Source organism: Dipodomys merriami, unplaced genomic scaffold, assembly GCF_024711535.1.
Source record: "Dipodomys merriami isolate MVZ:Mamm:240054 unplaced genomic scaffold, mDipMer1.0.p SCAF_271, whole genome shotgun sequence".
NCBI classification, from domain to species: Eukaryota; Metazoa; Chordata; class Mammalia; order Rodentia; family Heteromyidae; genus Dipodomys; species Dipodomys merriami.
Genome location: NW_027204171.1, coordinates 494396 through 516813, shown reverse-complemented (window position 1 = coordinate 516813; position 22418 = coordinate 494396). Strand labels below are relative to the sequence as shown.

The 22418-nt window shown below is 54.0% G+C and overlaps 2 protein-coding genes across 4 annotated transcripts; one reads left to right on the top strand and one right to left on the bottom strand.

Annotated features, from left to right (window-relative positions):
- The first annotated feature begins 6840 nt into the window (after window positions 1-6840).
- Slc34a1 (solute carrier family 34 member 1) lies at window positions 6841-20069 on the top strand. Of its 3 annotated transcripts, none has more exons than XM_070036485.1 (14): window positions 6841-6941; window positions 8188-8304; window positions 8420-8569; window positions 8676-8804; window positions 8897-9040; window positions 10316-10427; window positions 10574-10769; window positions 10866-10961; window positions 13668-13733; window positions 16192-16261; window positions 16447-16614; window positions 17151-17267; window positions 17361-17485; window positions 19012-20069. In XM_070036485.1, the coding sequence occupies exons 2-14, from the start codon at window positions 8196-8198 to the stop codon at window positions 19513-19515; spliced, it is 1986 nt and encodes a 661-aa protein (XP_069892586.1). In that variant the 5' UTR covers window positions 6841-6941; window positions 8188-8195; the 3' UTR covers window positions 19516-20069. The 3 variants fall into 3 exon arrangements, with proteins under 3 accessions (XP_069892586.1, XP_069892585.1, XP_069892587.1); XM_070036484.1 differs by lacking the exon at window positions 13668-13733 and adding an exon at window positions 11592-11687; XM_070036486.1 differs by lacking the exon at window positions 13668-13733.
- Window positions 20070-21047: 978 nt separating this feature from the next.
- Pfn3 (profilin 3) lies at window positions 21048-22418 on the bottom strand. Its single transcript, XM_070036435.1, has 2 exons — window positions 22360-22418; window positions 21048-22068 (listed from the first exon to the last, which is right to left on the bottom strand). The coding sequence occupies exon 2, from the start codon at window positions 21787-21789 to the stop codon at window positions 21376-21378; it is 414 nt and encodes a 137-aa protein (XP_069892536.1). The 5' UTR covers window positions 21790-22068; window positions 22360-22418; the 3' UTR covers window positions 21048-21375.

The window sequence follows — 22418 nt, the reverse complement described above, 5'->3', positions numbered from 1 at the left end:
CTCTACCACTTGAGCCACAGCGCCACTTCTGGTTTTCTGGTGGTTCACTGGAGATGAGTCTTACGGTCTTTCTGCCCTGGTTGGCTTTGAACCAGGATCCTCACATCTCAGCCTCCTGAGTAGCTAGGATGACAGGCGTGAGCCACCGGCGCCCAGCAGATGTATGTCTCAATGTCTTATTTTTAGAATCTCTCTTCCCAAATACAGAGAATATAGGGGAGAAAATGGGGTACTGACCCTGTCTTTCCTGCAGCTAGGCCTCAATCTTCATCAGGCTCTGATGCCCAGCGGGCATTAATCTGCCTGCTTCTACCAAAGACAAAACCAGGCACCAGTGGCTCATGTCTGTCATTCTAGCTGCTCAGGAGGCCGAGATCTGAGGATCATGATTCAAAGCCAAGGAGACTCAGGGCCTGGGTTCTGTCCTTGAGTTCTTTTGCTCAAGTCTAGCACTCTACCACTTTCAGCCACAGCTCCACTTCTGGTTTTCTGGTGGTTCAGTGCCCATAAGGGTCTTAGACTTTACTGCTAGGGCTGGCATTGAACTGTGATCCTCAAATCTCTGCACCAGCCTTGAGCAGTAAAAGCTAAGGGATGGCGCCTAGGCCCTGAGATTAAGCCCCAGTACTGGCAAAACTAAAGCACTCTATGTGAGCAACTTTTTCTTCTGCCAAGAATACAAGATATTTATAACACCATTAGAAATGATGAGCATGGGCGCAAGCTGTAGGTGGTCCATGGGAAGCACATGTGTTTGCTTCATCCTGTGCCAACTGAGCTTTCAGGCTTTAACTTGACCGGAGCCAGGTGCCGGGGCTCACGCCTGTCATCCTAGGAACTCAGGAGGCTGAGATCTGAGGATCACGATTTGCAGCCAGTTTGGGCAGAAAAGTCTGTGAAACTCTTACCTCCAATGAACTACCACAAGAACAGAAAGTGGAGCTCTGGCTCAAATGGTAGAGCGCTCGCCTTGAGCAAAAAAAGCTCAGGGACAGCTCCCAGGCCCCGAGTTCAAGACCCAGGACCAGCACACACATATACAAAAATAAAATAGAATGAAATAACAGCCGCTCCCCCAAAAAGCACACTAATATGAGGTGACCCTGTTACTTTCCCAAAGATGGCACTGCTCAATGCCACATTGAAGTCCACATTCCCAGCAGGTGAACATTTGGGAACACGTTCAAACCAATCACCCATATAAACCCCAAACACATGGGCACTTAAAAGTATACAGAAAGGGGAATGTTCTGGAAGAATATACACTGAGGCTGGGTGCTGGTGGCTCACGCCTGTAATCCTAGCTACTCAAGAAGCTGAGATCACAGGATCAAAACTCAGAAGTGGCGCTGTGGCTCAAGTGGTAGAGCGCTAGCCTTGAGCTGAAGAGCTGAGGGACAGCGCCCAGGCCCAGAGTTCAAGCCCCATGACTGATCAAAAAAAAAAAAAAAAAAGAAAGAAAGAAAAAAACCCACAAAAACTCATTTTGCTTACAGCTGGTGCTCTATTACTTGAGTCATGCCTCCAGGTTGGCTTTTTTGCTGGATGATTGCACAGAGTCTTGCAGAGTTGTCGGTTTGAGCTGGCTTCAGATCACCATCCTCAGATCGGAGGCTCCTACGTGGCTAGGATCTGTCTAAAGGCAATCTCGCTGCTGTCTCTGGTCCCCGCTCCCCAGAATATGGTAGAAGGCTGCTCCTGGCACAAAGTGACCTTGGATCTGGGCTGGGTGGGGATGGCTCACCAGGGGCCCCTGCCGGGCTGATTCAGCAGTGCCCAGTGCCCCCGAGGGCAGCCACCCTTATCGCCCCCCAGAATAAACAGGAGGTGCACCCTGCAGAGGGCCTGGCAGTCAGGTGATCGCCGCTTCTGAGAGTTCTAGCAGCTGGAGTTTCTTTCCAGATGGAGAGAAACACATTTGATTGGATCCACTGTGTCAGATGCAGTCCAGAATGCACAAAAGGCTATTAGCTGCAAGTCACTTTCATACTGGTGTGTGTGTGTGTGTGTGTGTGTGTGTGTGCACGTGCGTGCATGCAAGCACTTGAACTCTAATCCTGGGCACTGTCCCTGAGCTTTTTTTGCTCAAGGTGAATGCTCTACTACTTGAGCCACAGCACCACTTCTAGCTTCTTTGGTAGTTGATTGGAGATAAGAGTCCCACAGATTTTTCCTTCCCAGGCTGGTTTCAAACTGTGATCCTCAAATCTCAGCCTCCTGAGTAGCTAGGATGACAGTTGAGAGCCCCCTAGCACCCGGCTCATTCATACTTGTTTTTGGCTGTACTTAGATTTAAACTCAATTCATTCAGGACCTCTTATAATCTTAAGGGGCTGTGGCTCAAGTGGTAAGAGCGCTAGACTTGAACTGATGAGCTAAAGGGACAGCCCCCAGGCCCTGTGTTCAAGCTCCAATACTGGCACACACGCACATGCATACACACACACACACACACAGATGAAATAATTTTGCTGGGCATCAGTGACTCACACGTTATTCTAGATGCTCAGGAGATTAAGATCTGCAGTCCACAGTTCAAAGCTAGCTGAACAAGAAAGTCTGTGAGACTCTTACCTCCAATTGACCAGCAAAAAAGGTGAGCATGGGACAGTGTACAGGCCATAAGTTCAGTTTCCAATACACACACACACACACACACACACACACACACACACACACACACACACACACACCTACATGCATACAAAACCAAAATGCCTTGCTTGGCACTCTACACTTCAGCCACACCTCCAGCCCTTTTTTATTTTTCAAATAAAGTCCTGTGGATTTTTTCTGACAGTCCTGGGGCTTGAACTCAGGGCCTAGGCACTGTCCCTGAGCTTCTTTTGCTCAAGGCTAGCACTCTACCACTTGAGCCACAGTGCCACTTCCAGCTTTTTCTGTGTCTGTGGTACTGAGGAATCGAACCCAGGGCCTCATGCATGCAAGGCAAGCACTCTACCACTGAGCCACCTTCCCAGCCCCTAAAGTCTTTTATTTTGGCCTGGGTTGGCCTCAGACCAAGATCTTCCTATCTCCGTTTCTCATACCTGGGACTACAGGTGTGAGTCACTATACCAGGCCTTATTCACACGTCTGGTGGAGCTAAGAAGAACTAGGAATATGACTGTATGGGTGTGGAGGGGTGTTCTGTGACCCTAACATTGCTCCTTAGAGATCAGCCTTAGGGATAGAGCAGAGACAGAAAATTAGGAGAAGCTGGGTGCTGGTGGCTCACGTCTAGAATCCTGGCTATTCAGGAGGCTGAGATTTGAGGATCGCCGTTCAAAGCCAGCCCTGGCAGGAAAGTCCATGAGACTCTGATCTCCAATGAACCACCAGAAAACCGGAAGTGGCGCTGTGGCTCAAAGTGGTAGAGCGCTCGCCTTGAGCTGAAGAGCTGAGGGACAGCACCCAGGCCCTGAGAACCACCATAGAGAAGAACCATTATAGTGTCCATCTTCAGGCCAACTAGCTAGTCTGCTGGCTGTCAGAAGGAAGGCCTGGCCATTGAAGGTAGTACCACCTGGACTTGCACAAAACAGAGGCCTGGCTTCTAGCATTGGGCTGCCAACAGCCTAAGCCTCTAGTCAGGACAGCGTGAAGGACACGGGGCTGGAGCCTGCAGAGAAACATGAGGTAACTTTTAGGGAAAGCTCAAAGCAGTCTCAGCTCTTTGGGCCACAGACTTTGACCCGATCCATCAATGAATCACCAGAACATGGACCAATTAGATTAATCATTATACTTGGGTGCCCCCCCTCCCTATGGGGTGTCCTGTGGTCAGCCACCGCTGCTGGGGCTCACAGAAGATGAAGGGAGACTTGAATGAAACAGAGTGCCTTGAAATCTAGACTTTCACCTAGATGCCAGTGGCTCCCGCCTGTCATCCTAGCTGCTCAGGAGGCTGAGATCTGAGGATCGTGATTCAAAGCCAGTCCAGGTTGGAAAGTCTGTGAGACTTATCTCCAGTGAATATCACACACACACACACACACACACACACACACACACACACACACACACACACACACACACACACACACAGAGCCAGAAGTGGAGCTGTGGCTCAAGTGGTAGAGCGCCGCAAAAGCTCAGAGATAGCACCGAGGTCCTGAGTTCAAGCCCCAGTACAGACACCAAACCCAACCAAATAAAACAAACCAGTTCACACACAGATCTTGAACACTGGGCTTTTCTTCCTTTGTTTGGCCTTAAACTTCAGGTCTTTCAAACATCTCCTGGGCAGGGCAGGGAAGGTGGCTCAGTGGCAGGGTGCTTGCCTTGCATGCATGAGGCACTGGGTTCAATTCCTCAGTACCACATAAGCAGAAAAAGCCGGAAGTGGTACTGTGGCTCAAGTGGTAGAGCGCTGGCCTTGAGCTGAAGAGCTCAGGGACAGTGCCCAGGCCCAGAGTTCAAGCCCCATGACTGACAACAATAACAAAAATCTCCTGGGTAGCACACCATGTGTATTTAAGGAGCAAATGGATCTGAAGTCCTAATTGTTGAACCATCTGATTGAACCATCCACGGCTTGCCAGGCCCTGGACACACACTTAGGACTGTTCTTTTTCTGTTCCACACAGCCATCACGCCACCGGGAGAAATGGGTGTTTCTCTGGTTACATGATATGTCAGCAGCATTGACCCAGCTGACCAGCAGATGGTCCTGGATTCTGGGTGTTTGAGATTCTGATCCTCCTCCTGGGCCTGTGAGAGGTTCTTAGTTGTGTGGGGTGTGTGCGTGTGCGTGTGCGTGTGCGTGTGTGTGTCTGTGTGTCTGTGTGTCTGTGTGTCTGTGTGTCTGTGTCTGTGTCTGTGTGTCTGTGTGTGTGTTAGTACTAGGGCTTAAATGAAAGTTATCCAGGTGCTGGTGGCTCACGCCTATCATCCTAGCTACTCAGGAGGCTGAGATCTGAGGATCATGGTTCAAAACTGGCCTGGGTAGCAAAGTCCATGAGACTCTTATCTCCAATGAACCACCAGAAAACCGGAAATGGCACTGTGGCTCCAGTGGTAGAATGCTTGCCTTGAGCTGAAGAGCTGAGGGACAGCGCCCAGGCACAGAGTTCAAGCCCCATGACTGACAAAAAACAAACAACAACAAAAAATGACCACTCACTGAAGAAGCTAATTAATTGCCTTTCACTAAGTAAAATAAGGAAGAGGCCCAGAGAGTGACCTGACCTGTGACATGCCAGACTGACTTAATGGTTGCTCGGAGCTTTCTTCACACAGGCAGAGAAGCTAGCATTGCGGGTCTTGGCCCAGAGTAAAATTCAACTGATGTACTTAGGAATGGATGGGTAAGGATATGACTGCGGGGCTGGTGGATGATGGATGATGGGTAGATGAATGGGTGATGATGGATGGATGATAGATGGAGGGTGGGTGGATGAATGGAAGGATGGGTGGATGAATGGATGATGGGTAGATGATGGATGATGGATGAATGATGGATGATGATGGATGGATGGGTGGATGGATGAGTGGAAGGATGGGTGGATGAATGGATGATGGGTAGATGATGGATGACGGATAAATGGGTGGATGGATGGATGATGGATAAATGAATAGATAGATGATGGATGATGGCTGGATGGATGGGTGGACAGATGAATGGATGGACAGGTGGGTGGATGGATAATGGATAGATGATGCATGATGGATAAATGGATGGGTGGATGGTGAATAAATGAATGGATAGGTGGTGGATAGATATGATGGATGGTGGATGAATGAATGGGTGGGTGGGTAGATGAATGGATGGATGAATGGATGGACGAGTGGGTGGGTAGATAATGGATAGATGATGTGTTATGGATAAATGGATGGATGGATGGATGAATGATGGATAAGTGAATGGATGGATGATGGATAGATGATGGATGAATGATGGATGAGGAATGGGGGATGGAGGATTGGTAGATAGATGAATGGATGGATGAATGGATGGACGAGTGGGTGAGTAGATAATGGATAGATGATGCGTTATGGATAAATGGATGGGTGGATGGAAGATGGATGAGTGAGATGGATAGATCACATGGTTATACCAGGAAGATGAATTGATAGCATGATTACTCACTTGCCTAAACTAGATTTAGACTAGAGCCCACCAGTATTGGATCTGATGAGGTGAGCCAGAACCATTTATTTTACACGTTCATGGATTTTTTTTTTTTTTTTTTTTTTTGTCGGCCATGGGGCTTGAACTCTGGGCCTGGGCGCTGTCCCTCAGCTCTTCAGCTCAAAGCGAGCGCTCTACCACTTGAGCCACAGCGCCACTTCCGGTTTTCTGGTGGTTCATCAGAGATAAGAATCTCATGCACTTTCCTGCCCGGGGTGGCTTTGAACCTGGATCCTCAGATCTCAGCCTCCTGAGTACCTGGGATGACAGGTGTGAGCCATGGGTGCCTGGCTCCACCACCACCATTTAAACTCAGCCCCGCCCACAGAGAGGGCCCCATCTCCCCGGCCCACGGTTGACCCTGCATTCTCAGGTTCTCATCCTGGTTCTAAGCCTGGGAGACCCTCTGAATTCCAATATACCCCACATCTTTGGGCTTATCTCCTCTGCCTCCCTCCCATCCCATACTCCCTCCCATCCCAGGATTCCCCAGGAGCAGGTGTCTGGGTGATCCCCGCTCAGGGAGGGGTCCGTACGGGTCTTTACCAGGGTCATGATTCAGGCTGGATGGGAGGCTGATCATAGACGCCCCCTGCGGAGCTGACGATTAGTAATTAACTGGGAGGAATCTCAGGGTGAAGTTAAATCTAATTGCTGGAGGACTGGGGCGGAGAGGGGGGTGGAAGGGGGGCCAGCTAGGGTTCTAGAGACTTTACCCTTGACCCGAAGGTATAAAGAGGAAGGTCTCAACTTCTCCTTAGGCTGCCCTGAGCTGCCAAGAAAGAAGGATCTGAGACAGAACCTCCAGGTGAGCCCAGGGTCCCCCAAATCTGCCCATCAGCTCTCAGGAGGAGGAAAAAGACCCTGGTCTCGGCCCTGGGTGTCTCTCCTGTCCATTTTCCACCTCCATAAGCGAGGCCCACTCTGATGTGAGCTGAGCTGAGTTGGGCCTTGTTTAAGGAAAAGACTCTGCGGGTTTGAGGCCCTGGGAGGGGGTGGTGGTGGATGAATAAACAACAAACAAATACACGTTTGTGTGAGGGAAACCCCGGACCTTGGATCCCCGCTCCAGGGTATTCTCAGCTGATTCCGGGAGCAAGAAGGTAGTTATGATGTCCTGCTCCCAGGACGGACCACGCTTCTGCCTTCTGCCTGGCCCAGTCCTGGCCCACACTCCTGCCGTCTCTGCTACGGCCACATGCCCTCCCTCTGGTCATCCTCAGCTCCTTCCCACCCGAGGGCCTGCGCACAATGCCCTTCTCCCTCTCCACCCGCGCTGACCTCCACCAGGCTGGGCTCAGCTGGATGGTCAACTCCTCACCTCATCCCCCAGACCGCAGCCTGTGGTGGCGCCCTCTTGTGGTGTAAATCCATCATAGCACCCCTGTGGTCGTCTTGACTGACCTACCTTCCTTCCTTCCTTCCTTCCTTCCTTCCTTCCTTCCTTCCTTCCTTCCTTCCTTCCTTCCTTGTTCTTTTTCTTTCAGTCGGTTGTAGGTTTTGAACTGAGGGCCCTGAGCGCTTTTGCTCCAAGGCTAGCAAGCCACCCAGGCTGGCTTTGAACCACGATCTCAGATCTCAGCCTCCTGAGTAGCTAGGATGACAGGCGTGAGCCACTACCAGCACATGGCTTCAGAGACTCTTTGCTTTGGCTGCAACAGGAGGGTCCTGAGAGGTCTTTGGTGCTGGGGGTGGCTGATCTGAGGACCACAGTTCAAAGCCAGCCCAGGGAAGGAAAGTCTGTGAGACTTTTTTTTTTTGGTCAGTCATGGGGCTTGAACTCTGGGCCTGGGCGCTGTCCCTCAGCTCTTCAGCTCAAAGCAAGCGCTCTACCACTGGAGCCACAGCGCCACTTCTGGTTTTCTGGTGGTTTATTGGAGATAAGAGTCTCCCGGGTAGGAAAGTCCTGGCTTTGAACGGCGATCCTCAGCTCTCAGCCTCCTGAGTAGCTAGGATGACAGGCGTGAGCCACCATGCTTGGCAGTGCACACGTGTGTGGGTGTCTGGGACATAACAACTGTCACACAGCATTGCCACCATTCCCTGACATGCAGGTGCCCAGATGATGTCCTATGGAGAAAGGCTGGGGGGGCCAACTGTCTCCCCACTTCCGGTCCGAGGGGGCCATGTGCTGCACAGACCAGCCTTTGCCTATGTGCCCAGCCCGCAGGGTGAGTCCAGCTCCCCCACCCCCTCCTCGGGATGCCCACTCCCCTCACGTCCACCCCTCCCTCTTGCTGGCCTCCCTGAGCCCCAGGGGAGCTTCTGACCAGCCCCCCCCCACAGTCCTCCACAGGATCCCGGGGACATCGGCCTACGCCTTCCCCAGCCTGGGCCCAGTGGCCCTCACGGAGCACAGCTGTCCCTATGGAGAGGGTCTGGAGCGCCATGACCCATTCCCGGCCAAGCTGGCCTTGGAAGATGAGCAAAAACCAGGTAGGGGCCAGACCAGGGGTGGGCAGCAACCCTGGAAAGGCACTGTCCCGGGCTCATGCGCACTGTCCCGGGCTCATGCGCACTGTCCTACCTGCTCGGCCTCCAGAGCCCCAGCGAGCCCAGAAGCTCCGCCAGGCCCTCGCCACCCTCCTCAAGGTACCATTCATGCTGCTCTTGCTCTACCTGTTTGTCTGCTCCCTGGATGTGCTCAGCTCCGCCTTCCAGCTGGCTGGAGGTAGGACCCCGGGAGGAGGGGGAGTGGAAGGCTGGGGAAGAGTTCCAGAGGACCCCCCCTCCCCTCCATAACACTGCTCCACTCCTCCTCAGGGAAAGTAGCTGGTGACATCTTCAAAGACAATGCCATCCTGTCCAACCCGGTGGCCGGGCTGGTGGTGGGCATTCTGGTGACGGTGTTAGTGCAGAGTTCCAGCACCTCGACGTCCATCATTGTCAGCATGGTCTCCTCGGGCTGTGAGTGGAGCCAGGGAAAGAATCTTGGGAGGCTGGGAGGATCGGGACTGGAGGCTAGAGTGGATTTAGGGAGAAGAGTTGGCTCCTCTCCACAACCTATCTGACTGATCCAGTCTGAAATGTGCAGGGCAGGCTAGAATTCATTGGGCAGAAGCCAAGGGCATGGTCTATGAGTGGAATTTCTTCCTCATAAAAGCCTGGATTTGGCCTTGCATGTGGCCCAATTTGATGATCAAGGATGATCTGCTGGGAGCAGGCTGGTGTTTCTAATCCCAACTCCTCAGGAGGCTGAGATCCAAAGGACCCCCAGTTCCAAGCCAGCCCAGGTAGAAAAGTCTGCAAGACTTTAATCTCTAAAAAATAACCAGGAAAGAAAAAAAAAAACAGGCTGGAAGTCGGGCACCAGTGATCACACCTGTAATCCCGGCTACTCAGGAAGCTGAGATCTGGAGATCACACTTCAACGTCATCATAGACAGGAAAGCCTATGAGACTCTTATCTCCAATGAGCCAACCAAAAGTGCAATGTGGAGCTGTGGCTCAAGAGGTTGAGTGCCACCCTTGAGCAGAAAAAGCAAAAGGACAGCAGTGCCCAGGCCCTGAGTTCAAACCCCAAGGTCCCAGCAAAACTAGAATAATCTAGCCGGGCACCAGTGGCTCACACCTGTCATCCTAGCTACTCAGAAGGCTGAGATCTGAGGGTCATGGTTCGAAGCCAGCCCGGGCAAAAAAGTGAGACTCTTATCTCCAGTGAACCACCAGAAAACTGGAAATGGCACTGTGGCTCAAATGGCAGAGCACTCATTTTGAGCTGAAAACCTGAGGGACAGCACCCAGGCCTAGAGTTCAAGACCCACGACTGACAAAAAAACACAAAAACCTAGAATAATCTTTACTTTAAGCCAACTAACTGTAGATGAGGAAACATGTTCACATGGAGGAAATATCTTCACAGAAATGCCCAGATTACAATGAGGCTGTACAGCTGGGTATGAAAACAAACCAGCACACCTGCACGCATGCATGGTGTACACCAGTAGAAGTCTAGATTGCATATGGATGTGACTTCCAAAGGCTAGTGTTCTACCACTTGAGCCACAGCACTACTTCTGGTTTTTTCCGTGTATGTGGTACTGAGGAATTGAACCCAGGGCTTCACACATGCTAAGCAAGCACTCTTACCACTGAGCCACCTTCCCAGCCCCTGCTAGGTGCTTTCTGTGGGGGGTAGAGTTGGGTGGTCACCGCCACCCACCCTCGGCCATCTTCCCCCAGTGCTGGAGGTGAGCTCCGCCATCCCCATCATCATGGGCTCCAACATCGGAACTTCCGTCACCAACACCATCGTCGCTCTGATGCAGGCAGGGGACAGGACTGACTTCCGGCGGTGAGCTGGGGCAGGAGGGTGGGGGTTATGTATGTGCTGGGGTGGGGAGGCAGTTCCCAATACCAGGTAACCCCCCCCCACCCTCCAACCCAGTGTCAGCGCAACCCTGGCTCCGGGCTGCCCTGCAATATGGCCTCCCTGCCCAGGGCCTTCGCGGGGGCCACAGTGCACGACTGCTTTAACTGGCTGTCCGTTCTGGTTCTGCTGCCCCTGGAGGCGGCCACCAGCTACCTGGACCACATCACCAGACTCGTGGTGGCCTCCTTCAACATCCGTGGAGGCAGAGATGCCCCGGACCTGCTCAAGATTATCACAGAGCCCTTCACAAAGCTCATCATCCAGGTGAGTACAGAGCCTAGCCTGGGAGTAGAGATTGAGGTAGGGGGGGAGAGAATGCCCCTCCCACCCTTGATTCTCCCCGCCTCCTCTTGCTCACAGCTGAACAAGTCAGTGATCACCAGCATTGCCACAGGAGATGAGACTCTAAGGAACCACAGCCTCATTCGGATTTGGTGCCACCCAGACACCATCGAGGTCAGTCCCAGTCTAGACGTCTCTCTCTTCGTATAACTGCCCATTTTGTGGTTCAGAATGCACTAGGTAGCGGGGTGCCCGTGGCTCATGCCTGTCATCCTAGCTACTCAGGAGGCTGAGATCTGAGGATTGTGGTCCAAAACCAGCCCGGAGCAGGAAAGTCCGTGAGACTCTTATCTCCAATGAAATACCAAAAAGTCAAAAGTTGGACCTGTGGCTCAAGTGGTAGAGCACTGGCCTGGAGCAAAAAGAAGCTCAGGGACAGTGCCCAGGCCCCCTGAATTCAAATAGACCTTGAAGATCATTTAGCCAGGAGAGAGCAAACACTTGGCAAATCTATGCACTGCCCATGCAGACATTACTAATCACTCCCAGCCTCACTGCTTTAGGCAGACATCACCAATCAATTATAGTTGGTATGTCATTGGCCTACCCCAGTAGTTTTCGATCAGCATCAGGCACCTATTAGGGATGCAAATTAGATTCAGATTGAAAGTGAACCCGATGCAAATCAGATGCATATTAGATACATCTCCTTTCCCAGACCAAGTAAATGAGATGAAGCCCTGTAAGGTGTGTCTACACTTGAGTCTGTGCCACTGGTGTAGCTCCGCCCTCTCTGGCTTACAGGTAGAGACGCTGGCTCAAAAACGGCTACACTTACCAGGGCTCAAGCGCAGGGGGAGTGGAGACTCAGCGTGGCTGTGTTTTGGGGGTCTGGGAAAGGTAATGGAGGGGTTATGACTCAAGTAGTAAAACACCTGCCTACTGAATGTGAGGCTCTCAGTTTAAGAACCCCAAATTTATTATTATTATTATTATTATTACTAGTGTGCTAGCACTGGCGCTTGAATTCAGGGCCTGAATTCAAATAGTTCTTTTGGTCAAAGCTGGCACGCTACCCTTTGAGCCCACTTCTGGCTTTTGGGGGTGGCTCATTGGAGAATTACAGATAAGAGACTCTTAGATTCGTCTGTCCGAGCTGGCTTTGAACCAGGGTCCTCAGAGCTCAAGATTCCAGGTGTGCGCCCTCAGTGTCCAACGTACATATTGCACAGGAGAAAATCACAGCAGAGACCCAGGACTCCCCATCTTCTCCACTGCCGCTCCGTGCTGCCGGCCCTTTCTCCTGTATGAAGAGAAAGCACTCAATCAACTGACTCTGCGGTATTCCCCGCCACCCCAGGTGGCACGCAGCGTCAGTGCAGTCTTTCTGACAGTTCAAGACAGCTTGACAACAGTAAGCCCACGTGGACGGCTTTGATGGTGTCTCCTTGACCTCGCTGGCTCACCAGCTTCCCCCCCTCAGAAGCTCTTAGACGCCCCGTGAACGCTCTGAGTCACCACAGCCTCTCTACTTGAAAGCAAACTCTGGAAGAAAGAGACATCACACATTTTGATCTTTACAGACCACGGAGACAGCTCTGTGCCTCGCTTCTCTGAGGCCTGAACTGTCCACCTGCTACAGCGTCGAGTGGGACTGGGCTGGCATCGGGTTCTGCTTCACCAATGTGGTGCTCAAGCTAGCTGTGTGAGCATGGGGACTGGGCGCTGTCCCTCAGCTCTTCAGCTCAAGACGCGCGCTCTACCACTTGAGCCACAGCGCCACTTCCGGTTTTCTGGTGGTTCCTTGGAGATCAGAGTCTCATGGACTTTTCTGTCCAGTCTGGCTCTGAACCACGATCCTCAGATCTCAGCCTCTTGAGTAGCTAGGGTGACAGGTGTGAGCCACCAGAGCCCAGCTAGGGAGCGTTTTCTTCTCTGGCCCTGGCTGCCACTGGCCCAAGCACTGGACCGTATCACCATCCTCAATGGACTTTTCTCAGTGGGCAACGTGGAAGGGATCTGAGCTCCTTGGTGTCTGGGGCTGTCTGTCTGGACTGTGACACACGCACTGAGGTATGAATGTGTGATCTCCTGCTATGCCCAGGATCTTCCTCAGGCCACGGAGATTTCCTTTCCAACCTCTTCCATCTTCACTACCTGGGACCCAGTCTGATGCAAGCCAAACCTAAGAAACTTCTGTCACCAAACAGAGGATGAGAGTCTGGAACTTTCCAGATGGTAAATGCAAAATCAGAGGCAAGGTTGAGTGTTTCAAACACTTCTGATGCTTCGAGGATTTGGTCGTGTCATAGAAATTACCTTGGGGGTGGTGTCTCGCTGTGGATTGGTAATCATCCTTGCATGTTTTTTTTTTCTTTTACTTTTCTTTTTTCTGGTCCTGGGGCTGGAACTCAGGGGCCTAGGTGCTTTCCCTGAGGTGTTTTTGTTTTTTGCTCAAGACTGGCACTCTGCCACTTGAGCCACAGCTCCGCTTCCAGACTTTTGGTGGTATTAAATTGGACAGAAGAGTCTCAGGGACTTTCTTGTCCCTGGCTGGCTTTTGCACCACGATCCTCAGATCTTCAGCCTCCTGGAGAGCTAGGATGGCAGGTGTGAGCCACCAGCCGCCCGGCTCTTATGTGTTCTACACAAGCATCTTTTGAGGATTTTGCAGCCTGAGAAGAAGGATGGGCACGTGGGCATTTTACAGATGAAGACATCGTTCAGGGCTTGAATGCCACCTCAGACCTGACTTAAGGTGGTGATGGACAAGTGATGCTCTCAGAGAAGTGCTCGTCTTCGCCACCAGATGGCGCTGCGGGCACGGCGCTCTCAGCTTCCAGAAGAACAAAAGCCCCAGAGCTCCCTTTTCCTCCCCAGGGAAAGGTTAACAAGGCCCGCATCCTGCCAGCTTCTCCCTGGGGGAAGGAAGGCCTCCAGTCCTCTGTGAGTTTGATCCGGTCCCCAAAGCCTCTCCTTAATTTGAGGGTGTCCCTGCAGGCCTGTTAATCCCGACTCCCTCTTTTCAATTAAGAAAGCCTAAACCCGGTGGCTCATGCCTGTCATCCTAGCTGCTCAGGAGGCTGAGATCGGAGGATCGTGGTTCAAGGCCAGCCAGGGCAGAAAAGTCCGTGAGACTCATATCTAAATAATACAAATGAAGCTGTAGTTCTGGTGATAGAGAGCTAGCCTTGATTGAAAAAAGCTCAGGGTCCTGAGTTCAAGCTGTAGGACTGGCACACATGCACGCACCACACACACACAGAGAACAGCGTTTTATGGAAAAGGCATCTGAGGCCCAAAGAGGCTAAGTGTGTGTGGTTCTGCGTCACACACAGCTTGGGGTGACTCAGCTAGGATGTGAAGTGAGCCCCACTGGTTCTGTTCTTCACCCCAGATCCCCTCCACCATCACCTTCCTGCTACTCTGTCCCCAACCCACAAAGGAAGGAGAAAGCCTACGGCTATGGGCCAGTTCCTGGGACTCGGCCCTATCACTTTCAAGCTGGAGTTGCCAGTTTTCCCCTCTATCTTCTGTCCCCCAGCCTGGCTTCGAATGTCAAAAGCCCTGAGACATCTACATCAAAAACTCTTTGTAAGCCGGGCACTGGTGGCTCACACCTGTCATCCTACCTACTCGGGAGGCTGAGATCTGAGGATCGCAGTTCAAAGCCAGCCCAGGCAAGAAAGTCTGTGAGACTCATCTCCAATGAACCACTCAGAAAACCGGAAGTGGTGCTGTGGCTCAAGTGGTAGAGCGCGCGCCTTGAGCTGAAGAGCTGAGGGACAGCGCCCAGGCCCAGAGTTCAAGCCCCACGACCAGCAAAAAGAAAAAAAGAATTTAGACATCTCAACCCCTTGGCACTGATTGCCCTGCCCCGATTCTGCTTCCACTGAAGAAGTAACTGCAGTGAAATCCTCTTCCTCCTCCTCCCCTTTCTCCTCCTCCAGAAACTGCCCCAGGATTTATAAGCTCCCCCACCCCAGTAGACCTCAGTGAGCACAACTTGGCCACTCATGTCAGGAGGGTCATCTGCTTCCCAAGTTCCTCCCCAACAGGGCTGGTTCAAGTGGTAGAGTGCCTTGAACAAAAGCAGCTCAGGGAAAGCATCCAGGCTCTGATCTGAGTTCAAGCCCCAAGACTGATAATAATGGTAATAGTAATAGTAACTCCCCAGCCCAACCAAGCAGACTATAGATGAGTGGGTTACAGGTTAGATGCTGCTTCTAGAATTCTGCATCCTAGAATTGCAATGGACGCCCCAAAGTAGTAGATAGAAACTGACTCATGCCTGTCATCCTAGCTACTCAGGAGGCTGAGATCTGAGCATCACGGTTTGAAGCCTGCCAGGAAAGTCCATGAGACTTTTATCTGCAAGGAATCACCAAAAAAGCCAGAAGTGGAGCTGTGGCTCAAATAGTACAGCCTTAGCCTTGAGAGAGGGGGAAAAAAAAAAAACTCAAGGACAGCTCCCAGGCCCTGAGTTCAAGTGTGCACATGCACAAATGCACACACACACACACACACACACACACAGAATCTGACCACCAGTCCACTAACCTGGACCACAGCAGGGACTTCCTGATGGCCACATCTCGTGGTGACTCATCTTTGGATATCACTGACTGTCATCTTTATCCCAAAACTTTCCCTCCTCATCCACCAATCCCCTGCTAGCAGCTCCTCTGTCTCCCCCCAGCATCTTGACCCTTTGCTCTCCCCTAGCTCAACTCCTCCACCCTGAAGTGATTGAGTCAGGAGCAAACAGCTGGGGAAGGACCCAGAATCCAGCCTCCAAATTTCCTGCCCTCACCTTCTGTCACCACTAGGGGACAAAGCTCACCAGGACACAACTGCCCGGTGGCATGAGAGAAACCACAGTTCTCACTCCAGATAAAGTTTCACAGTTTTTTTCTTTTTCTGGTCTTGGGGCTTGAACTCAGGGCCTGGGCGCTGTCCCTGAGCTCTTTTGCACAAAGCTAGCATTCTACCACTTTGAGTCACAGCGTCACTTCTGGTTTTCTGGTGGTTTATTGGAGATGAGAGTCTTATGGACTTTCCTGCCCAGGCTGGCTTTGAACCACGATCCTCGTGATCCTGAGCAGCTGGGATGACAGGCATGCGCCACTGTGCTCGGCTTGGGTGGTAAATGCTTCACAGCCATGATTGTTTTCTTTTTTCTAATCCTGGGGCTTGAAGTCAGGACCTGGGCACTGTCCCTGAGCCTCTCTGTGCTCAAGGCTAGCACTTGACCACTTGAGCCACAGCATCACTTCTGGCTTTTTCTGTGTATGTAGTACTGAGGAATCGAACCTTCGTGCATGCTAGGCAAGCACGCTACCACTGAGCCACCTTCCCAGCCCAACCACCGTGATGTTCTAAGTCACCCTTCCTGTTCATCCAGGCTTCCATGTCCATGTCCAGGGTGGAGGCCAACTCCAGCCAGCCCCTGAGAAATGTCACCATGGAGAAATGTGAGTCTCTGCGGCCGGCAGGGGTCCCACGTCCCACGGGCTGCCCTCCTCCACTCCCACTGTCCCCAGGGACCACAGCTGTCCATCAACCCAGCCCCTGGGCCTGGGCCTGGGCCAGGCCACAGTGGGGAGGTTGAAGGAATCTGAGTTCTGCATTCTCCAAGGCCCTGATGCTGTCCCTGCAGGCAAACACATCTTCGTGGATACTGGGCTGCCCGACCTGGCTGTGGGCCTCATCCTGCTAGCTGGTTCTCTGGTGGTGCTGTGCACCTGCCTTATTCTTGTTGTCAAGATGCTCAACTCCATGCTCAAGGGCCAGGTGGCCAAGGTCATCCAGAAGGTCATCAACACAGGTGAGCCCTGAGCCGTGTTTGGGAATGCAGCAGGCCTGTCACCATGGTCTCTTCCACATCCTGTCATGGAGAACAGGTAGAGCCGGGCGCTGGTGGCTCACGCCTGTCATCCTAGCTACTCAGGAGGCTGAGATCTGAGGATCGCGGTTTGCAGCCAGCCTGGGTGGGAAAGTCTGTGAGACTCTTTATCTCCAACGAACTGCCTCAGTCAAAAGGAGAGCTGTGGCTCAGAGTGGTGGCAAGCCAGCCTTGAGGAAAACAGCTCAGGGACAGCGTTCAGGCCCTGAGTTCAAACTCCAGGGACAAAAAGTGAGATCCTGAAGCTGGGCACCAGTGGGGCTCTATACAAGTTACCCCAGCCAGTATTCATGGAAGATTTACTCTGGAGCTTTTGGGGATCCTGCCTGGCTCTGAGCTGTAATGGCAAGTTCAGGAATGAGGGGTACCCAAGGGGCTGTGGAGGCCAGGGACCCGTTAAGGCTCCCCGGTAGGGGTGTGGCGTGCGAGCTGATCTTCTGTGTGTGTGTCCTTTGCAGACTTGCCTGCCCCGTTCACCTGGGTCACGGGCTACTTTGCCATGGTGGTGGGCGCGGGCATGACCTTCGTGGTTCAGAGCAGCTCGGTTTTTACCTCCGCCATCACCCCACTCATCGGTACGTGCCTGGGCCAAGCAGTGGACGTGGGGAGTGGGGAGGGGAGGCTGAAGGAAGCCTAGAAGCATCAGCGTGCTCTCCTCTGCCCGTCAGGCCTGGGCGTGATCAGCATCGAGCGGGCCTACCCCCTCACCCTGGGCTCCAACATCGGAACCACCACCACCGCCATCCTAGCAGCCCTGGCTAGCCCCAGGGAGAAACTGTCCAGCTCTTTCCAGGTAGGGGCCTAATGGAGGGTGTGGTAACTCAGAAAGGAACTGTAGTCCGCCCTTTAGCAAAATCACTTCTGGCAAAGCCCACGCAGGTGGCTCCCACCTGTAATCTTGGCTACTTAGGGGGAAACTGAGATCTGATGATCATGGTTTGCAGCCACCCTGAGAAACTCTTATCTGTAATTAATTAGCAAAAGGCCAGGGGAGATGTGGCTCAAGTGGTAGAGAGCCAGCTTTTGAGCAGAAAAAGCCAAACAAGAGCACAAGCCCTCAAGCTCAAGTAGGGCACAAAAACAAAAATATGATAGCAAGGCAGATTTTTTTTTTTTTGTCAGTCCTGGGGTTTGAACTCTGGGCCTGGGCACTGTCCCTTACCTCTTCAGCTCAAGGTGAGTGCCTACCACTTAAGCCACAGCGCCACTTCCGGTTTTCTAGTAGTTTATTAGTTATGAGAGTCTCATGGCCTTTCCTGCCCGGTCTGGCTTTGAACCACGATCCTCAGATCTCAGCCTCCTGAGTAGCTAGGATGACAGGCGTGAGCCACGGGCACCCAGAAGCAAGGCAGATTTGTAGTAGGAAAAGTGCCGTAAAAGGGGCCCGATCTTGGAGTCTCTAGCATAGAGCTAAGAGAACAGGCAGGCCTGAGGCTCTGGAGCTTGAACTCAGGTACTGTCCCCTGAGCTTTTTTTCTCAGGGCTAACATGCTACCAGTTTGAGCCACAGCTCTACGTCTGGTTTTCTAGTGGTTTACTGGAGATGAGTCTCATGAACCTTCCTGCCCAGGATGGCTTTGAACTGCCATCCTCAGATCTCGGCTTCTGAGTAGTAGGATTATAGGAGTGAGCCACTGGCGCCCAACGTCTGATATTTTAATAACTTGCTGGGCATTGGCAACTCGTAATTTTAACTACTCGGGAGGCAGAGATCTGAGGATCACAGTTCAAAGCCACCCTGGGAAGGAAAGTCCTTAAGACTTAGCTTCAATTACCCAGCAAAAAGCTGACAGTGGAGGTGTGGCTCGAGTGGTAAAGCACCATCCTTGAGCAAAAAAGCTAAGGGACAGTTTCCAGGCCCTGAGCTCAAGCCCCAGTACTGGCACATACACATACCAAAATAAATAAATAAATAAAGCTGTGCACCGGTGGCTCACGCCTGTCATCCTAGCTACTCAGGAGGCTGGGATCTGAGGATTGTGGTTCAAAGCCAGCCCAGGCAGGAAAGGCCATGAGACTCATATCCACTAAACCACCAGAAAACTGGAAGTGGCACTAAGGCTTAAGTAGTAGGGCACTCGCCTTGAGCTGAAGAGCTCAGGGACAGCGCCCAGGCCCAGAGTTCAAGCCCCACAACCAACAAAACAAAAAACAAAAAAAATCAATGCCCACCCAAGGGAGATCTGGAGGCCTGTGAGCCCTGAGTGGGGCTTTCCTGCTGGGGGGGGGGAGGGTGTAGACCAGACTCCATCATCAATTCTTGCTGCTCTGCATTGGGAACCCCTGGCTACCTCCGCCCCGTTGGCTCCTCCCCTGCAGATCGCCCTGTGCCACTTCTTCTTCAACATCTCCGGCATCCTGCTGTGGTACCCGCTGCCCTGCATGCGTCTGCCCATCCGCATGGCCAAGGCCCTGGGCAAACTCACCGCCAAGTACCGCTGGTTTGCAGTGCTCTACCTCCTCGTGTGCTTCCTCCTTCTGCCCTCGCTGGTCTTCGGTATCTCCATGGCGGGCTGGTTGGCCATGGTAGGTGTGGGCGCGCCCTTCGGGGCCCTGCTGGCTTTCGTGGTGCTTGTCAACATCCTTCAGAACCGGAGTCCCGGGCGTCTGCCCAAGTGGCTGCAGACCTGGGACTTCCTTCCTGTCTGGATGCATTCCCTGCAGCCTCTCGACCGCCTCATCACCCGGGCCACCTTGTGCTATGCCAGACCCGAGCCCCGCTCGCCGCAGCTGCCCACCAGGGTCATCCTGGAGGAGCTTCCCCCTGCCACCCCCTCCCCCCGCCTGGCCATGCCCGCTCACCACAGTGCCACCCGCCTCTAAGCTGCCAGCCAAGGCGATCACCTGGACGAGAGAAGGGCCTGGGCATGGAGCTCGTGGCGGAAAGGCAGAGGCGGGCTATGTGAGTGTGTGCATGCGTGTGTGTGTGCATGCGCGTGTGCACGCATGGGTGCCAGCCTGGGCAGACCACAACGTCATCTGAGCATGGGTCATGGAGTCGTGCATGCACGCATGCATCAACTGGGCGGTTCTGAGGGCCCCACACCATGTGTAGAAGTCTGCATTTGTGCTTACACACGTGTCAGCCCGTGCGTGGGAGCTGGGTGCAAGTTGCTGGGTCCTCGGCACATGCGTGATGAGACCTGTGCGTGTGGCCTTGCATGCACAAGACTCAGGTGGGCAGGGGCAGGGCTGAATGGGACCGGGTAGCTGTTGGCTTGTGTTCAGAGGTGGCTACCCAAGTCCCGGACTGAACACCACGCTCTCCTGCCAGCTTCCTTCCTCCATGATGCCCTTCTCCTGCTTACCCAGGCTATGGCCTCTGTCCCTCCCCAACCCTGATAATGAAAGGAATTAAACTCACGAGGCACTTGGAAGTCTTGGTTTTTGCATCTTCGGGAAGAAGGCAAGCTCCAGGCTTGGGGGTTCAGGAGCAGCAGCACCCCTCAAACACAGGCTGCAAGAGCAGCCCACTGCCTTGCCAGCTTACTTGGACAATATGCCAGGTCTGCTTTCAGGAGCCCATACTTAACACTTCGGAGGACTAGAACTAGAAACCCCTTCCCCACCCCCACCATCCTACCAGGCTGAGCCCCCTCTGGTCTTTGCTTTCATGTGAATCTACTTTCTTCAGTGGGATCCTCTCTCTCTCCTGGCTGTGATCAGTGGGGGCTCATTAGGGCCACTAGAGGGGACAGGGAGAGTTGGGAGAAGCCGAGCCCTGAGCTCCTCAATACATACAGAGCAGGAGCCACATCCTATTCTTTTGTTTTGGTGCCAGTATTAGGGATTTGAACTCAAGGCCCTGAGCTCTTGCTTGGCTGGCTTTCTTCGCTCACAACAGACACTTGTTTTTTGGCTTTTGTTTTGCTTGTTCATTGGTGATAAGAGTCTCATAGACTTTCCTGCCGGGGCTGGCTTTGAATCTCAATCCTCAGGTCTCAGCCTCCTGAGTAGATAGGATGACAGGTGTGAGCCACGAGTTGCCTGGCTTTCCTGTCACCTTTGTTCTCTATCTTTGGGCAATGAGCTAGGCCTCCCCAAAGCTCCCGGAGCTTGGGGGAAGGCTCCAGGCGGTAGAGAAATCCAAGTTCTTCCCCCCAGTACAGGAACTTTCAGGAACTTTCTGGAGCTTTGGGATCCAGGTGATATGTGTGTGTATGTGTGTGTGTGTCTGTCTGTCTATGGGGGCCTAGGTGCTGGCTCCTCTGAGCTTTTCCCCTCAAGGCGAGCGCTCTACCACTTGAGCCACAGCGCCACTCCACCTTTTCGGTGGTCCGTTGAAGCGTCTCCCCGACTTTCCTACCCGGGGCTGGCTTTGAACCGCGATCCTCAGATCTCAAAAGCCTCCTGAAGTAGCTGGGATGACAGGCTTGGCCTCTGGATGTGACCGATCTCAGCCAACAGAACTCTGCGCCAGCCGTCGGCCATAGACTTATTTTTAATATGCATCTCTCCTGCGCCTGGGGGAGGAGGGGAGCAGATCCAGGGGCGCTTGCGGGGCCTGTCCCAGGGCGCACGCGGGGCCTGTCCCGGGGCGCGTCCGGGGGCGCACGCGGGGCCTGTCCCGGGGCGCGTCCGGGGGCGCACGCGGGGCCTGTCCGGGGGCGCACGCGGGGCCTGTCCCGGGGCGCACGCGGGGCCTGTCCCGGGGCGCACGCAGGGCGCGCGGCGCTCCCCCCGCTACGCGCACTGCAGGCCGAGCCCGCGGATCAGGTCGTGCGCCGTCTTGTTGAGGACGCCGCCGTGCACCCCGCGCCGGCCCAGCAGCACCAGCAGCGCGCGCGGCGCGTGGCCCACGCACACGGCGCGCCCGTCCAGCCCCTTGGTGCGCGCGTCCAGCACGCCGTCGCCGTCGGCCAGCAGGAAGTCGCGGATGACGCAGCAGCGGCGGCCCGCCAGGCTCAGGCCGGCGTGCAGGAAGGTGTCGCGGTCGGGGCCCGTGAGCACGCCCACCTCCTGCGGGGAGATGGCGGCCAGCAGGCCCCCCGGGCGGGAGGCCCACACGCAGCGGTTGTCCGAGTGGCCCACGATGGCCACGTCGTCGATGCGCGGGTCCCGCAGCACGGCGCTGATGTAGCCCTTCCAGTCCCCCATCGCCGCCCGGTCCGGTTCCCGGCGCCTCCCGGGCGAGTCCCGCGTGCGGGGCCGGACGTCACAGAGCCGCGCTTCTCGGTGGGGCGGGGCCGTGACATCACTGTGGAGCCGCCAGCGGCTGCTGGGCGCGCCCCTTCCTCCTCGCCCTGGGGGCGTGGCCTGACGGGGAGGCGTGGTCGTAAGATCACAGCGCCCCTTCCTCCTCGCCTGGGGGCGTGGCCTGACGGGGAGGCGTGGTCGTAAGATCACAGCGCCCTTCTTCCCGGCCTGGGGCGTGGCCTGACGGGGAGGCGTGGTCGTAAGATCACAGCGCCCTTTCCTCCTCACCCTGGGGGCGTGGCCTGACGGGGAGGCGTGGTCGTAAGATCACAGCTCCCTTCCTCCTCGCCCTGGGGGCGTGGCCTGACGGGGGAGGCGTGGTCGTAACATCACAGCGCCCTTCTTCCCGGCCTGGGGGCGTGGCCTAATAGGGGAGGCGTGGTCGTAACATCAGCGCCCTTTCCTCCTCACCCTAGGGGCGTGGCCTGATGGGAGGCGTGGCCATAACGTCACAGTGCCTTTTCTCCTCACCCTGGGGGCGTGGCCGGACAGGGAGGCGTGGTCATTACATCACAGCACCCTTCTTCCCG

Bases quoted from the DNA above. Each gene is read 5' to 3' on its own strand.
- Slc34a1 (XM_070036484.1), top strand. From the start codon at position 8,196: ATGATGTCCTATGGAGAAAGGCTGGGGGGGCCAACTGTCTCCCCACTT. The intron at 11,688-16,191 runs GTAATGGAGGGG...CTGTTCATCCAG, and splicing joins GTTTTGGGGGTCTGGGAAAG to GCTTCCATGTCCATGTCCAG. The intron at 17,486-19,011 runs GTAGGGGCCTAA...CCTCCCCTGCAG, and splicing joins AACTGTCCAGCTCTTTCCAG to ATCGCCCTGTGCCACTTCTT.
- Pfn3 (XM_070036435.1), bottom strand. From the start codon at position 21,789: ATGGGGGACTGGAAGGGCTACATCAGCGCCGTGCTGCGGGACCCGCGC.